This window comes from Schistocerca serialis, chromosome 4 (assembly GCF_023864345.2).
Source record: "Schistocerca serialis cubense isolate TAMUIC-IGC-003099 chromosome 4, iqSchSeri2.2, whole genome shotgun sequence".
Lineage (NCBI taxonomy): Eukaryota > Metazoa > Arthropoda > Insecta > Orthoptera > Acrididae > Schistocerca > Schistocerca serialis.
Genome location: NC_064641.1, coordinates 208,343,248 through 208,362,450, shown reverse-complemented (window position 1 = coordinate 208,362,450; position 19,203 = coordinate 208,343,248). Strand labels below are relative to the sequence as shown.

The following is a 19,203-nucleotide window of genomic DNA, read 5'->3' as shown; positions in this document are numbered from 1 at the left end:
GCGTTCACTAATCCCTATATCGGTTTTGATGCTGGTTATTAACTCAAGATTATTTGTTGCTAAGAGGTCAAGTGTGTTTTCACAACCGTTTACTATTCGCGTGGGCTCATGAACTAACTGCTCGAAATAATTTTCAGAGAATGCATTTAGCACAATTTCGGATGATATTTTATGCATACCTCCGGAATTAAACATGTAGTTTTGCCAACACATCGAGGGTAAATTAAAGTCACCACCAAACTATTATCGTATGAGTCGGGTAAGTGTTTGAAATCAAACTCAAGTTTTCTTTGATCCTTTCAGCAACTGTATCATCTGAACTGGGAGGTCGGTAAACGGACCCAATTATTATTTTATTCTGATTGCCAACAATGACCTCTACCCATACTAACTCACAGGAAGTATCTACTTCAATGTCGCGACAAGTTAAACTACTTCTAACAGCAACAGACATGCCACCGCCAACCGCGTTTAGCCTATCTTTTCAGAACACCGATAGGTTCTTCGCAAAAATTTCAGCTGAGCTTATATCCGGATTTAGCCAGCATTCAGTGCCTATAATTCTATTAGCGCTTGGAGCTCTGGTACTTTCCCAACACAGCTATGACAATTTACAACTGTTATACCAATGGCTCATATATCTATGTCCTTCCTGTGTTCAGACTGCACCCTTAGTGACTAAAGCCCATCTTGTGTTTTCCTGAGACCCTCTAACCTAAAAAACCGCCCCGTCCATGCCACACAACCCCTGCTACCCGAGTAGCCACGTCCTGCATGTAGTGGACACCTGACCTATTCAGTGGAACCCAAAACCCAACCACCCTTTGGCGCAAGTCAAGGAATCTGCAGACTACATGGTCGCAGAACCGTCTGAGCCTCTGATTCAGGCCCTCCATTCAGCTCTGTACCAGAGGTCCGCAATTGGTCCTGTCAACTATGCTGCAAATGGTCAGCTCTGCTTTCATCTTGCAAGCAAGACTGGCAGCCTTTACCACTTATGTTAACCTCTCTAAAGCAGAGAGAATCTCTTCTGATCCAAAGAGACACACATCACTGGTACCGACGTGAGCAACCACCTGCAGCTGGCTGCGCCCTGTGCTCTTCATGGCATCTGGCAGGACCCTTTCCACATCTGGAATGACTCCACCTGGTATGCACATGGAGTGCAAATTGGTTTTCTTACCCTTCTCGCCAGCCAAGTCCTTAAGGGGGCCCATAACGCGCCTAATGTTGGAGCTCCCAACTACCAATAGTCCCACCCTCTGCGATTGCCCAGATATTGCAGGCTGAGTGGTTTCGTCTGAAACAGGATAGGCGACAGCATCCGGCTCAGCGACATTGTCAGCCACAGACAGCACCTGGAACCTGTTTGTCAGACAAACCGGGGAGGCCTTAGGTGCAGCTGCCTGGGAAGTCTTTCGCCGCCTGTTTCGCACCGGGGCGACCTCCCACTCGACCACAGGTGAGGGGTCAGCCTCAGTGCGAGCAGTAACTGTATTGCTTCGCCCCGGGGCAACCTTCCACTCAACCACATGTGAGGGGTCAGCCTCAGTGTGAGCAGTAACTGGGTTGGCCACCGATGAGGACCGATCGGAGGACTCGGACGTGCTAGACGTCCGCTGGATCCCCAGGGCCGGCCCATAACAGTGGTGCCCATCCACTGCAGCCTCAAGCTGTGTAATCGAAGCCAGCACAGCCTGAAGCTCAGAGCGAAGTGCCACCAACTCGGCTCACATCCGCACACAACAATCGCAGTCACTGTCCATACCAAATACCGTGGAAAACTAAACTATGCAGATAAACGGACTATCGGCAAGTGCTGCACAACTCTACAGCAGACCTTGACAAAAATGCATGAACTGCGTCTAGTAATATGCAGATATTCAAGAACCTAACTACCGAAGCACTCGGGTGAAACTAAATAATTTGCCCCTGATAAGGAACTTGTAATATATCAGAAAATCGGTTTACTTTCTGATGCAAACGAAAATGCGAGAACTGTGGCTATTAGATTTCAAATTTACACACAGAAACTCAAGAAGCTAAACTATTAAAGCACACAGATGATATAATAAAATTTGTTCCTGGTTAGGAACTCGTTTCACTAACAAACAATGTGTGTGTGTGTGTGTGTGTGTGTGTGTGTGTGTGTGTGTTTTTCCTACATTACTCAGAAGGAACAGTAACAGATAATCTCAAAAAGACTATTACAGTGCAAGAGATGCAGAGCAATACATATGCAAACACCACACAAAATACTTACATAAATATTTGCACCTGACAATGAAAATGAATTCTTGAAACAGGTCACGCTAAGCATGAAAAACTACGTATTTGGTGCAGCATTTCATTCTTTACATAATGAATGAAGTCTTGAAACATGTCATGCTTAGCATGAAAAACTACGTATTTGGTGCAGCATTTCATTCTTTACGTAATGAATGACTGATGCAGGCTTTCCAAGAACATCAATTGTGATATATGAAACATTTCTACTTCCCAGACTGTTATCAGTTCCAGTTACATCAGTGTATAGTTATTTATTAGGTAATAAATCATTATTAGATAATAAGCAAGACCTTGACAAGTGTTTTGATTCCTGCTCGGTACATATGTCATACATAAAGTCCAAAACAGCAGGAGGAGATTCCTTGTGCAACTTTTACTGTTTAAAACATTATTTCCCACAGTTTACATTTCCCCGGATTTGAAACGTGTAAAAGTGGGGTTTCACTGTACTCAAAAAAAGAGTCGCCCCTGAGGAGCTAGAAATGTACTTTGGGATACTACGTATTTTTTATGCTGTAAACCAGTTGTGAATGAATCTTTTATCATTTTTATTTGTTGTTTTCATCCTTAATATCCCATTACTATGCATAAAACCTGCCTTCTCAGTGACTATCTTCAATAATCCTTAGCAAATTCTAGCTTATTTTTAATACAGAAAAGCACGTTGGAACATTTGTTTGCATAATAAATAATTAGAGATTACATGCACTCAGCATTATACTCTTTACACATATTTTATAGTGATGTTCCAAATGACAGGTGAAATAGAGGACGTGATTGTTCGCAAGCTCAAGACATTAATCTGAGGATAATACACACATTTCAGTTTTAGAATCATAACTAAACCCGGGCCGCTGAAACATTGCACTTAACGTTTGCATATGAAGTTGGCAGCGTAACAGAGTAACAAGTGAAGAACGATAGGCGCTAGGCGTTCAGCATGGGGCGCCAGCCAATCACAGCGCAGTGAGCACTGCTGTTACTCACATGCTGTGACGTCAAAGTTCCCGCGTTGCTGGCTTTGTTTAGTAAATCTGTATACAACGTGAATTGTATGTTGTTTATCGCATGTTTTCATTGTACTGTGTGCTATATCGTTGTGACTTTTGTTACGTTGTGAGTGTACATACTTGGAAAATGCCACCGAAAAGACTTCGTTCACCTAGCGCAGTGAGCACTGCTGTTACTCACGTGCTGTGACGTAAAAGTTCCCGCATTGCCGGCTTTGTTTAGTGAATGTGTATACAACGTGAATTGTATGTTGTTTATCGCATGTTTTCGTTGTACTGTATGCTATATCGTTGTGACTTTTGTTACGTTGTGAGTGTACATACTTGGAAAATGCCACCGAAAAGACTTCGTTCACCTAGTGACAATCCTTTGCGTCGAGGGGTGCCGCTAAACAGCCAGGCACTGGAGTTACTACGCAGAACTCTTGAGTTTTACGAGCAGGAGAAAAACTACGTAAGCATTCATGGACAGCCATCAATTCCTGCCGACAAAGTGGTGGAACGTACGTCGAAAACTCTTGGTATTAGTGCAAGAACCGTAGTAAGTAAGGGAGTATTACTACAAAACTTGGAAGATACTGAAGTGAGCCGTAATGATTCCGAGCTGTCTGGATCAAATAATACATTTTTATCAACCCCAGGAAAGAAGAAAAAGCGGCCTAGTCCTATCACAGATTCAGATTCTTTCCAGACTGATGCAATTCGTAGGCATGTTTATGCTTACTACAGCAGAAAAGACTGTAGCTAAGTTATTAATCTCTTTAAAAGAAAGTGAACTCTTCAGGGGTGGTAAAACATCACTAAAAATTGTGATAAAAAACATGGGTTTCCGTTACAAAACGCTAGACGGACGCAAAGTACTGTTAGAGGGGGCACATATTGTTACCGCTCGTAGCATTTTCTTGCACAAAATTGTGGGTAGAGACATTCATTCCATAATTTGGCTAGACGAAACGTGGGTTAATGCCGGGGAAGCTGTCAGTAAATGTTGGACGGATAACACACCCGGCAGTAGCTGCCATCAGCCGACGGGAAGAGGAGCTAGATTAATTGTGGTCCATGCAGGCTCCTCCAGTGGTTTTGTCCCTGACGCACTTTTAGTTTTTAGATCAAAAAAGACTGGTGATTACCATGAAGATATGGATCACATACGATTTGTTAAGTGGTTCAGGAATCTTTTAAAACAATTTCCTGTCCCTACAACAATTGTAATGGACAATGCTCCATATCATTCGGTGATACAGAACAAAGCCCCAACCACAAATGATCGGAAAGAAGTTATGGTGCAGTGGTTACAGGCTTGAAATATTGCAGCGGATATGAGTATGACAAAGGTTCTGTTATATTCTCTTGTTAAAGAAAATAAGCCTACGACACCTACATATGTAGTAGACGAAATTGCCAAGGAGCAGGGTCATACTGTAATAAGGCTGCCACCATATCACTGCCATTTCAACCCTATTAATATGGAGTGATGTAAAAATGTATGTAAGGAACAACAACAAGTCCTTTACAATAATAGAGGTGGAAAAGCTGTTGCGTGAAGCTCTTGTGACAGTGGATGCAGCCTCATGGAGAAAAAAAGTAGAGCACGTCGAGAAGCTTATACGAGCAGCACAGACAATAGAAGGCATTATCAGTGGCCATGAACAATTAATGATTTGTCTTGCTGATGACGACGATGAAGACGGTTTTGGCGATGAATCGGACAACAGTGACGATGGCGAGCTGGATGGAATTCCGCCATTATCGCTGTAAATTGGTGAGTGAAAAATTACTAATATTGGTTATTTATTGCAATCTCGGTTATTATTTATTTTGTAAACTAAGTACAATATTGATTTTAAAGTACCAGTCATCAGATGCTTGTTTTTTGTATTTCTTTGCTCCGTTATCGAAAGGGTGCTCATTGTTATGCTTTTACATGCATTATTACATGGTTGTTTACTTCCTGTCAGTGTAGTACAACTAAAAACGAGTTTTTATATACACTGTAATTGCTCAATCGCTTGCATTTACGAGACGGGACGGAAAACTGTATCGTCTGCTGTGTGTATAAAGGCTGCTGTTGCAACATCGCTATTACAGTATAGCCAACCTAACTAGACAAAAAGCGAACTGTCAAGTGCAATGTTTTGCCGGCGGGGGTATAATACTATCTGAAGAAGTCTCAGTTTTGGGCTGAAACTGGTTACACTAAAATAATGGAGCAGGCACAACAATTTCTATCACAATAGTCCCCATCTACTAAACTTAGCTACCAAACCACCATTCATAAAATTCAAAGCAAAAAACGATATGGAACCCAAACAAAGCTGATTAGATTCCAGTAGCATGACATCAAAACTCAATGATTTAACAGAATACAGTATCTGCTTATTAAATATACAACTGTATGTGGACAACTAATTTTTAAAAATTTAAAAGATTGTCACCTTGTTCTTGCTCTAAAGCTGTCACAGCAAATTAAATTTTATAACTTCCAAGAAAACATACTGCCCAAATAGTTTATTTTCATCCATCAAACTTTTCATATATCTAAAATCTGAATGCTGAAATGTAATTAATGTATTGAAAGTACAAACCTCTATAATAGCATCCATATGCTTTTGAAGACGACAATTACGATTCTGCTCCTGTTCTAGTTCTTGTAATAGTTCAGCGTGGCTAACAAATATTTGTGTGAGCCTTGTACCAGGTTTCAACATACGTTTTACTGAAGCTAACAATGGAGAGAGATCTTCCACATCTCGCTCCAAATTCTCTGTTTGGAAAAAAAAAAAAAAAAAGCAGAAAATTTAGAAGTAAAATGCATGGCACTCACCCACTTACAATAAATACTGCTGAATTGGAGGAAGGAATGGAATGTATTTTGTGTATACTTGTCTTAAGATCTATTAAAAAGTACTTAGGTAGATTTTACAAAAAGTTCTCCAAAAACTTTTTTCACCAGTAAGTCAATAATTTTAATATATAAATGGACAGAGCAATAGACCAAATATGACTGTAGAGACAGTTGTCACAGGCTGGAAAAAGTTGCACATATCTTTAAGTTTGGATTAAAATACATCAATGTGCAGTAATATGTTGATAGACAAAGGAGGGGCTCACACCTGTGAGATGAAGATATTCCAATAACCAGAGACAGGAAAATTTCGCAAAAATAACAACACAAAAAACCTTAAATTGGTGGTTTTTTTTTTTTTTTTTTTGCAAAATATCATGAAATCAACATTTTTTATGAAATATCTTGAAATCTGTCATTTTCCCATATAGAAAAAAAAGTTATAAATCTGAGGACGAGTTCACCAATATTCATAAATGATAGTTATTGAAGGTTTAGCTTGCATTTTGCCTTTATTCTCCCCTCAAGACTGAGGTTTGTGTTCAATATTTAAATGACAGTTTGTTCCCTGTACAAAAAACTATGTGACATCTAAAATAGTATCCAAATTGGTAAAAACACCAAATTTAGAAATAAACACACTGAAATTTATAAGAAAGCCAGCAGAATTGCCACAAGAAATAAATTTTGCAAGAAACACTGAATATGGCAAAAATTTAACTAAATATGGAAAAAATGACTGAATATGGAAAAAATGACCGAATATGGCCAAGAAAGAGTGACACTGAATGTGGCAGGCAAATAAGTACCAGAGAATTTGGCAAAAACAGTCTCACCGCACTTGGCAAAAAAAACCTCACCGCATTTGGCAAAAAAACCTCACTGCATTTGGCAAAAAATCCCACCGAATCTGCTAACAAGTAACACAAAAATCACCATAGAAACAGCACAAGTGCCTAAAAATAACACCAAAACATGATTTTTAAAAAATAAAACCAAAACTGGCAAAAAATACACTGCAACTGGCAAAAAATGCACTAAAACTGGCAAAAAAAATGCACTAAAACTGGCAAAAAATGCACTAAAACTGGCAAAAAAACCTCAAATTTGGTAAAAAAAATATCACCGGAATTTGCGAAGAACACTGAAATTGGCCAAAAATTACAAAAGTTGCAAAAAATAAACTAATTCAATAAAAATTTTTGAATTTGACAAAAAACAAAAAAATTGGAAAAATGGTACTGACATTTGAAAAAAAGTACACTGAAATTTGGAAAAAGTAACACCGAAATATGGACAAAGTAACACTGAAAAGGGAAAAAAACAACCAAAATAGGCAAAAAATAAGATCGAAATCGGCAAAAAATAAGATTGAAATTGACAAAAAATAACACCAAATTTGGCAAAAAATGCGACTTTTTTGCTGTCTCCACTAATTACACATAGTTCAACCTCATTGTGAATTATGGAACAAGATAATGCCACAGTAAAGTGGTGGCACATTTAATAAGAGAACTGAGACATGATAAGAAGTGGCAAACACGATGTTCAAACTGCTCATATTTACCAATGAAATTTCTGAAGCTTTCCACATTTTCACTCATTTATTCTCTACACCTTACTTACTTTCTGTGCTTATACCTCTTTTCACCTTTATATCTTCATTTAATAAATTATTTTCTGGTAACATCTGAAGTTGCTGATGTACAAAACCATATTCTCAATATGTTTTGTAAACAGCAAGTTTCTCCAACAAAAAAAAGCACATGATGAGGACTTTGGGCTTGGTCAATATATCACCACATTTGCAGAAAAACAATCTTGCTATAGGATCAGTTGTGGACTACTACATTATGACATCAGTGTTGTTTTATTGACTGAAAATGATCATAGATTAAAGTATCGTGAGTACTCTTCAAATAATGACAGAAAGAAACTTAACATTAACCTCTGGAACTTTGATTTAACTGCTAACAAGCCTCTGGGATACACCCCCCAAGTGATGTCACCCCCAAGAGCTAAATAAGTGAGATTGAGAAACCCATCACAGAACCTTTAGCCATGAATTTCAACAAAAAATTCCCTGTAGAGCTGTGAGTTACTAAATAGTACTCTGTGCTTTCAACTGTGTGGCATCATTTAAAAAAATAAAATATATATTTGGTAGTACTTTTCGAACTTAACTTTGTAATACACAGATTTAATGATAAAATTAAAAACAGTTAAAAATTACTGATAGAATTTGTTTACAAAAACTATTTGCAGTTAGTCTCTCATTATATATACTACTACTGTCATTCAGTTTTGAGACAGAGACCACGAAGTAGGCACCCACAAGAGCCTGGATGTCTCAAGATGCCGCATAACACAGCATACACTTATACTTTTGTTGATTTGTGTTTGTCCTGAAAGACATACAGCCCTGACATACACTTTCCATTAATTTTTTTTTAATGGCTTCTGGCCTGAATGCCATGGCATACACTTCAACAGATCCACAGCCTCCCTAAAAATAGTTGCCATTGACTGCTATCCAAGTCAGCCAACAACTGTGTAGCTGCTGGAAGTACTGCTGAAACATGTTTGCAGGATATGTCTTCTTTGTTTTTAGTGGAAAAGAAGCAGCTTTTTTCTTGTGGAGAATTTCTTAGAAAGACTTTGACAACCTTTGCACAAAACTGTAATGACCAAATGTCAAAGCTTAAGCTGACAGTCTTTCACTTTCACAAAACACTTACGAGACAGGTGGAGGAAATTCTTATTGATGTCAGCAACCAAATACAAGATAGCATATGTACTTGTAGAGGGCATTAGATGAAACTTTTGATTTAATGAGTTGATCTCAGTTGCCTATTTTTGTTCATTGCTTTGATAAACACTGGAATATATTTCAATATTGACTAGAATTATGCCAGCTGGAACTACAACACAAGGAAAAGGCATTTTCATGAAAATTAAAGATGATGATAGGGAAAAATAAACTTTACCAAATGACAAAATTACATCTATTTGCAGTGGTGGTGTAACTGCAATGGTCGAGAAAAACAATCAGTGCATAGCTTTGTTAGAAAATTCATATCACTGCATAATCCACCACAAAGCATTGTGTGGAAAGGACATGAAACTGGATGATATTATGGACCAGGTAGTAAGCTGCATAAATTACATAACTGGAAAAGCTATTCACAGACGTCAATTCAGGGTTTTATTTGAAGAAGATATCACAAATATGGAGAGTTGCAACTATCTGTGCCGTGTGGCGGCTTTCAAGGGGACAACTCGTTGAAACATTTCTTCAACTTGAGAGAGTGGGTATTGGAATTTTTAGAGGAACAAAGGTTGTTACTCTTTGGGAATTGATTTACTGAAAAATAAATCCTGGTTCATTACTAATTACCTCAACATTTTAAATCTCAAATTAGGAGGCAAAGATTGTTCCAGATGTTAAGTCCGACAGTGCTTAGAGCAAAGATTGTTCACTTCCAACTACGTTTAATTTGATAAGCAAATTCAAAGCAAATTTAGCCAATGAAAATGTTGACCTTATCCCCAAACATAAAGATTTGAAAGAGAAGCTCAATGTTGCTGCTATCAACTGTAATAAGCATTAATCTAAGATTACCTTACAGTCATTTTAAAGCACATTCCAGAACTTCAAAAGCATAAATAAAATTTTCAAGATTTGAAAAGATTTATGATTTGGTGTTGCTGTCAACATGTGATCTGACACCTAACATAGGAAAATTACTAAAACAGAAACCATATCCTAAATCACATTAATTGTATCAGTTATTTAGACCTTGATTTTTGTTAATCTGTTTCTTTACTTGGCAGAGGTTGCTATTTATTTTACTTTAATAGTTGACATATTTCAGAATGCTGCATTTCTTTTGTTGCACAATGACTTAATTTTTTTTAATGTAACAAAAATAGGAACCATCAGAGGTCAGCGGCTTGCATATGATTTTTGAATCATCAGTTTTGTCTAATCGTTAAAAAGATCGGACAGCCTTACTTTAGATATTTAAAAATAATAGCATCATATTATGCAGGGTAGCATAAATGTTAAGATACATTCCTGAAATTGCGAAGATTGTGGGTTACAATCCCGTCAGGTACTTTTAAATTTTTATTTTTAATTATTTACTGAATTGACTAACATCATTATTTTTATTCAGTTAACTGATTCAAATGCTATTGATTTTATTTCTAATCATTTGCCATGCCACTGAATTAAATTTACCTGCTCTAATTTTTTCTTCTTGTATTTCTTTTTTGATTTTCGAAGCTTTGTCCATGTGATTTTAATTACTGCAATATATCACCATTGATTTAATTTCTTCCATTTCACACTTTCGTCCATTCATTTAAATCTTCATTTGCTTTATTTTACCCACAGTGCAACAAGAATTTACATTTTCAATGTACATATTTTAACAAAAAATGCATTTTTGTCATCACTGCACAGACGACACAAATAGATCACTTTGTCTCAGATCAGAATTTTCAAATGTTTAAATATTATGATAGGTAAAAAAAATAATGAAATTCACATTCATAAGGCTTGTTTTCAATTGGAAAAATAAGTACAGAATGAAAGAAAGAGAGCAAATAAAACAATTAACGTTGTGATTAAAATGATGTAACAATGGGTTAGAAATTTTTAAAAATGCATTTAAAACAATAACTTGAGTAAAATAAGGAACTAAGTCATTTCAATAACCATTTAACAATATAAATTTCAAAGCATCTGTCTCAATTCAATCCCACAACCTTCAGAATGTCAAGAACATACCTTAACCACTTCTGCTATGCCACTGCTCTGGATAATGCTATTATTTTGAATGTTCTAGAACAGTGGTTCCCAACATTTCTTAACCATTAATGTTGAGTGCAATCAAACATTAGCTAATACCCTCTCCTGTGTCACCCCTCCCTCCCCCACCCCACCCCGTGTTGTCTGTCCCCCCCCCCCCCCCCACTTTATCACCAACTTTAGCACCTAACTAAACTATCGAATGAAAGACTTTTCTTGGATCATTTTTATGTGTGTGAATGATGAAGCAATTCGTGGTGCATCATAAGTGCTACTCACAACTCCTTCTCAGATAAGAAAGCTAACTATCCACAGTGAAGATAAACATCTGTTACAAATCATGCTTCCCCTGTATTACTCCTCTCCATTGTGGAACTTGCCTGACCTGCACACTGTAACCCCATTTAAAATCAGACATGTTCAGATATGTGCACTATACTTATTGTTCGTAAATCATGGCAATGCTGCACTCCTTATTTCTGGACTGGCTGAAATTTGACAACTTGAGGCTGTTAATGCTTTGTGTCTAACCATCTAATAATAATGATGATAATAATAATAATAATATACTGCACTCCTTAATTCTGAACTAGCCGAAATTGGACGACTTCAAGCTGTTAATGCTTTGCATATAACCATCTAATTATAATAATAAAACTGTATACAGCACTATAGTACATCTTATGTAGTTACTGCTGTGTCATTCTGTCAATTAATTCATTTATCTGTTTAGAAGCGAATAATGAAGCAATTTCTCGACTGCTGCAGGTACTATCGACAACTTGGAAGATATTTTCTAAAGGTATTTAGCATTTGTTACTTATGTGTCTCACTTTTATCTCTAGCGATGTATGGGACAAAACACAACATGTGTGTGTAGTGGGTGAATTATGTGAGGAACCTGTAATCTCCACTGCATTAATGCTACTAATTGAGAAACAGTAATTATTGATAAAATATGTTGTTGTTGTTGTGGTCTTCAGTCCTGAGACTGGTTTGATGCAGCTCTCCATGCTACTCTATCCTGTGCAAGCTTCTTCATCTCCCAGTACCTACTGCAATCTACATCCTTCTGAATCTGCTTAGTGTATTCATCTCTTGGTCTCCCTCTACGATTTTTACCCTCCACGCTGCCCTCCAATACTAAATTGGTGATCCCTTGATGCCTCAGAACATGTCCTACCAACCGATCCCGTCTTCTGGTCAAGTTGTGCCACAAACTTCTCTTCTCCCCAATCCTGTTCAATACTTCCTCATTAGTTATGTGATCTACCCATCGAATCTTCAGCATTCTTCTGTAGCACCACATTTCGAATGCTTCTATTCTCTTCTTGTCCAAACTATTTATCGTCCATGTTTCACTTCCATACATGGCTACACTCCATACAAATACTTCCAGAAACGACTTCCTGACACTTAAATCTATACTCGATGTTAACAAATTTCTCTTCTTCAGAAAAGCTTTCCTTGCCATTGCCAGTCTACATTTTATATCCTCTCTACTTTGACCATCATCAGTTATTGTGCTCCCCAAATAACAAAACTCCTTTACTAGTTTAAGTGTCTCATTTCCTAATCTAATTCCCTCAGCATCACCCAACTTAATTCGACTACATTCCATTATCCTCGTTTTGCTTTTGTTGATGTTCATCTTATATCCTCCTTTCAAGACACTGTCCATTCCATTCAACTGCTCTTCCAAGTCCTTTGCTGTCTCTGACAGAATTACAATGTCATCGGCGAACCTCAAAGTTTTTATTTCTTCTCCATGGATTTTAATACCCACTCCGAATTTTTCTTTTGTTTCCTTTACTGCTTGCTCAATATACAGATTGAACAACATCGGGGAGAGGCTACAACTCTGTCTTACTCCCTTCCCAACCACTGCTTCCCTTTCATGTCCCTCAACTCTTATAACTGCCATCTGGTTTCTATACAAATTGTAAATAGCCTTTCGCTCCCTGTATTTTACCCCTGCCACCTTTAGAATTTGAAAGAGAGTATTCCAGTCAACATTGTCAAAAGCTTTCTCTAAGTCTACAAATGCTAGAAATGTAGGTTTGCCTTTCCTTAATCTTTCTTCTAAGATAAGTCGTAAGGTCAGTATTGCTTCACGTGTTCCAGTGTTTCTACGGAATCCAAACTGATCTTCCCTGAGGTTGGCTTCTACTAGTTTTTCCATTCGTCTGTAAAGAATTCGTGTTAGAATTTTGCAGCTGTGACTTATTAAAATGATAGTTCTGTTATTTTCACATCTGTCAACACCTGCTTTCTTTGGGATTGGAATTATTATATTCTTCTTGAAGTCTGAGGGTATTTCGCCTGTTTCATACATCTTGCTCACCAGATGGTAGAGTTTTGTCAGGACTGGCTCTCCCAAGGCCGTCAGTAGTTCCAATGGAATGTTGTCTACTCCGGGGGCCTTGTTTCGACTCAGGTCTTTCAGTGCTCTGTCAAACTCTTCACGCAGTATCGTATCTCCCATTTCATCTTCATCTACATCCTCTTCCATTTCCATAATATTGTCCTCAAGCACATCGCCGTTGTATAGACCCTCTATAAAATATATATAATCAATATTAGAGTCTTACAAAACTATGATAATGATATTTTGAAAATAATTTAATTTTGTGACTGAAACAGAATCAAACTGTATAGTTTTTACTGTTCAGAAAATTTCATTTTACCCCTAAGGGGGTAATTACCCCCAGGTAGGGGAAATACTGCTCTTGAGCATCATAGTTAATTCCTTTTCATCGATGATGTTCTACGATAAAAATAAGAAAGCTTCCATCTTTTGCAGCTGAAATTTAGTCTTGAGTACCAGACACGTGTTGCCAATTCACGTTGGGCATCTTCAGTGGTCAATAACATATACAAAATTATATTATTATACAAAATTGTACACGAGATTTGCAGTCATTATTTGGCAGTTCACTTAGATATAGTTAGAGAAGGATATAATTAATTCTCATTCATCTTCATCATCAATAAAGAGCAGTGTATCAAAGAAATATTCAACCATGAAAATTAACCAATTATGAGCTGGATCTGCTGGCAAAATGCATAGTACTGCCGATAAACACATGCAAAATTAAAAGTTGGATGCTTCCTAGATTTCAGAACTAATAGCTCCTTGACTGGGAAGGAGGGAGGGATGCACTGGGAAAGTCAAAATGAAGGGCAGGTAACTGAGACAGAAGAATGAGAGGGACCTACCAATAGATAGAGTGAAGGGATACAAGGATGGAGGTGGAAACATGAGAAAGAGTTATTGAAGCATATGCAATAAATGACTGCAAATAATGCTGTACAGGTAGTAAAATAAACAGAGAAAACAGAAGTTTAGGTTTTCAGATAACATAATTTTGACAGCCCAGGATGAAAGAAACCTACAAAGGCACTTAAAAGATATGGACTGAATACTAAGAAATGAACACAAAATGAGAACTAATGCAAGAAAGAGAAATACCATCATGCCCCAAAATATCAGAGAAGGTAAACACTAAAATTAATAAGATTAAATCAACATTAAAATACAAATATCCAGGTAATAACACAACTGAAGATAAAAGAAGAAAGGAAGATATAAATTGGAGAGTAAGAGAGACAAAAGTAACATTTACAGTTAAACAATAAGGCTTTTCTTAAAATACAAATGTTCAAGTGACATAAAAAACTGGTTAAAAGCTGCAACTGGAGCACAGTACTTCGTGGATGAGAAACTTAACTATAATCAAAAATGAAAGTCTCTTTATAAATGTTTAAAAGTACAATTAAAATAAATGAATAGAGGTACAATGCAGAAAGTCTTCCAAAGAACTGGCGAGAAAAACAACAAAAACAATGAACAAAACTGACATCACATTATGTGCCACAAATAGATCCATGCACACATTCTTGAAGCAGCAATGCAAGGGAAGTGAACACAAAAGACCCTGGTTGGTATTTTTTTTTAAATTTCATAAGTGATGTGGGAATCAATAACTATTCCAAAAAATGGACTTGCTTAGCTTGTTACAGAGTCCCATAGGGAGCTGTCGACCATTTGAAAGATTTATGAAGACGAAAACGAAGACCTGTGGGGACAATAAAGTTATTTTTTTATTTTTATTTACTCGTCAAGTTCTGTAGGACCAAATTGAGGAGCAAATCTCCAAGGTCATGGAATGTGTCAGTACATGAAATACAACATAAACGTAAGAACAGACAAAAATAAATGTTCATGAACCTTAAAAAAGTCTGTGCATAAGTTTAAGTAAATGCTATCAGCAATACAATAAAAATCAGCTTAATTTTTCAAGGAACTTCTCGACAGAATAGGAGGAGTGACCCATGAGGAAACTCTTCAGTTTTGATTTGAAAGTGCGTGGATTATTGCTAAGATTTTTGAATTCGAGTGGCAGCTTATTGAAAATGGATGCACCAATAAACAGCACACCTTTTTGCACAAGAGTTAAGGAAGTCCGATCCAAACGTAGGTTTGATTTCTGCCAAGTATTAACCGAGTGAAAGTTGCTTATTCTTGGGAATAAACTAATATTGGTAACAAGAAACGACAATAAGGAATATACGTATTGGGAGGCCAATGTCAAAATACCCAGACTCATGAACAGAGGTCAACAAGAGGTTCGTGAACGAACACCACTTATTGCCCGAACCGCCCGTTTCTGAGCCAAAAATATCCTTTTAGAATGGGAAGAGTTACCCCAAAATATAATACCATATGACAATACCGAGTTAAAGTAGACTGATTTTCGCGTCGAACCATCACTAACTTCTGATACAGTTCAAATAGCAAAATTGGCAGTATTAAGTCTTTCAACAAGATCTTGAACGTGGGCTTTCCACGACAGCTTACTATCTATATGAACACATAGAAATTTGAACTGTTCGGTTTCACTAATCATATGCCTGTTCTGTGAAATCAAAATGTCAGGTTTTGTTGAATTGTATGTTAGAACCGGTAAAAACTGAGTCTTACTGTGGTTTAGCGTTAGTTTATTTTCTACAAGCCATGAACTGAGGTCATGTACTGCACTATTTGAAACCAAGCCAATGTTGCACACAACGTCCTTTACTATCAAGCTAGTGTCATCAGCAAACAGAAATATTTTAGAGTTACCCGTAATACTACAGGGCATATCATTTATATAAATAAGGAACAGGATTGGCCCCAACAATGATCCCTTGGGCACCACCCACTTGACAGCACCCCACTCAGACCCCACATCACAGCCGTTATCAATATTGTGAATAATTACGTTTTGCTGCCTGTTGCTAAAGTAAGAGGTGAACCAATTGTGAGCTACTCCCCGTATTCCGTAATGGTCCAACTTCTGGAGCAATATTTTGTGATCTACACAATCAAATGCCTTAGTTAATCAAAAAATATGCCAAGCGTTCGAAACCTTTTGTTTAACCCATCCAGTACCTCACAGAGAATAGAGAATATAGCATTTTCAGTTGTTAAACAACTTCTAAAGCCGAACTGTACATTTGATAGCAAATCATGTGATATAAAATGATCAATTATCCTTACACACATAGCCTTTTCAATAACTTTTGCAAACACTGATGGCATAGAAATAGGTCTAAAATTATCTACATTATCCCTTTATCCATTTTTATAAAGCGGCTTTACTACTGAGTACTTTAATCGCTCAGGAAACTGAACACTCCTAAAGGGAAAATTACCTATATGGCTAAATACAGGGCTAACATATGCACCAAGCGAGGTGGCGAAGCGGTTAGCACACTGGACTCGCATTCGGGAGGACGACGGTTCAATCCCGCGTCCGGCCATCCTGATTTAGGTTTTCCGTGATTTCCCTAGATCACTCTAGGCAAATGCCGGGATGGTTCCTTTGAAAGGGCATGGCCAACTTCCTTTCCCATCCTTCCCTAATCCGAGCTTGTGCTCCGTCTCTAATGACCTCGTTGTCAATGGGATGTTGAACACCAATATCCTCCTCCTCCTCCTCCTCCTCCTAACATATGCAGCACAGTACTTTAATATTCTGCTAGACACTCCATCATAACCATGAGAGTCCTTAGTCTTCAGTGATTTAATTACTGACTCGATCTCCCTCTTGTCTGTATCACAGAGGAGTATTTCAGACATCAATCTCGGAAAGGCATTTGTCAAGAAAGTTATATGATTTCCTGTAGAACCTAAATTTTTATTTAATTCACCAGCAATGCTCAGAAAATGATTGTTAAATACTGTACATATATCTGATTTATCAGTAACAGAAATATTTTTACTGCAAACTGACATTATATCATCGACCTTGTGCTGCTGACCAGACTCTTCCTTCACAACAGAACATATGGTTTTAATTTTATCCTGTGAATTAGCTATTCTATTTGCATACCACATACTCTTTGCCTTCCTGATAACATTTTTAAGCGCCTTACAATACTGTTTGTAATGGGCTGCTGTAGCTTGATTGTGACTACTTCTAACATTTTGATATAATTTCCTCTTTGTTCTACATGATATCCTTATCCCACAAGTCAGCCACCCAGGATGTCCATTGCTGCTAGTACCCCGTTTAGAATGTTCTAATGGAAAGCAACTCTCAAAGATCATGAGAAATGTGTTCAGGAAAGTATTGTACTTATCATCGATGTTATCGGCACTATAAACATCCTGCCACTCTTGTTCCTTGACAAGGTTTAAAAAACTCTGTATTACTGTTGGATTAACTTTCCTACATAGTTTGTAATTAAATATGACCTCAGTTTGAGTACAAAAGCCTTTTAGTGTTAAAATTTGTGCATCATGGTCTGAAAGGCCATTCACGCTTTTACTAACGGAATGCCCATCTAGTAATGAAGAATGAATAAAAATACTGTCTATGGCTGTGCTACTGTTCCCCTGCACCCTAGTTTGAAAAAACACACTACCAATTCTTTACCATTGCTCTGTATTCATTAAATCAAATTGACTACTTGTCAGAGAGTTCAATACCTTACTTGTTTTGTTTCTCTTGTCAAATCCAATTACGAGCTTCACATCTAATAACCATGCTGTTAATATGATGTCAAAAATTAAACAATCCAAAAGGACTACATGGTATCCTACTCACAAATGAAAGTTTATGCACTGTATCTCTTAATTTATGCAAACTGTACTAAAAGTAAACTTCATTTAGCAATAAATGTGATGTGTAATATATACAGGATTATAATTACAAAAGTTCAGTACAAAACTACAAGCCAGAAACTTTCAGCCTTCAGTACCTAGCATATATTTTTCTTTTCCCATCACAAATTTTTTTTCCACTATTCTCATGGGTCATAAATGGCTGACATCCCCAATCAAAATACTTACCCTCGGCACTAACAAGAACACATTACACAAGTCAAATCATTCCATGAATTTTGAAACTACCCATGTAATTTCAGTAGCTTGTACATTTATATTGACATGTCCCATCTGAAGACATAATAGTACACAAATGACAAGCATGAAGGTAAAAATATTATGAAACACCATTAATGTGACTGAAATGATCACATCAGAATAAGTAAGTGGTGACATATCTACGGAATGAGACTGATAGACTGTCAGTCTAACAAATCTAGATGCCTAGATCAAGTGCTTGCTAGTTAAGCACAAATAATTTCAATTGAGCAGTGATCCCCGTTCCAAGCTGTAATTAAAAAGGAAACTGTAGGTTACTTTCCTGTATCACCCGTGATACACTCCACAATACAGCATCAACTAAGGAGATGGGTGAACATTAGTTTAAACCTATTTTCCAATAATATCCTAAAGAGTACGACAACTGCAAGCTGTTCTTACCGAGTACTCTTGATGACTTGTGGACTGGGAGGAACATTTTATTCTATGATGAACGAAGGAATAGTTACACAAGGATAACTGTGACAGGAACAGAATGAAAAAATATAAAGGGGAAGTTAATAATTTCATTTGGAAGGAGAAAGAACACATGAAACAAATCTCCAGTGCACTATTAATAGGAAAACATACCTTTCAAAGCAGTTTTCACCATCTCATTTGCAATCTCTAGTTCTTCTTTCAACTTTTCCTTCTCTTTCTCCAGCTGTTTGTGCCTTTTCTCATGATAACTGTTATGTTCTTCCACTGAACCTACCATCTTCTCATATTGTTCCATAGTTTCTTCCAGTTCTTTCTGTACACCTTCTAATCTGTATTCAAAGTACTGTGCTTTGGAGACTGCATTATCCCTTTGGCCTGACAAACAATTTTT

The 19,203-nt window shown here is 37.2% G+C and overlaps 1 protein-coding gene across 2 annotated transcripts in view; it reads right to left on the bottom strand.

Annotated features, from left to right (window-relative positions):
- The window catches only part of LOC126473675 (nucleoprotein TPR-like), a 398,029-nt gene that overhangs the window by 337,407 nt on the left and 41,419 nt on the right, over window positions 1-19,203 (bottom strand). For both annotated transcript variants that reach the window (XM_050100910.1, XM_050100911.1), the window contains exons 6-7: window positions 18,963-19,187; window positions 5,885-6,063 (exon numbers count right to left, since the gene is read on the bottom strand). In XM_050100910.1, the coding sequence (XP_049956867.1) occupies window positions 5,885-6,063; window positions 18,963-19,187 (404 nt within the window). The remainder of the gene's footprint in view (window positions 1-5,884; window positions 6,064-18,962; window positions 19,188-19,203) is intronic.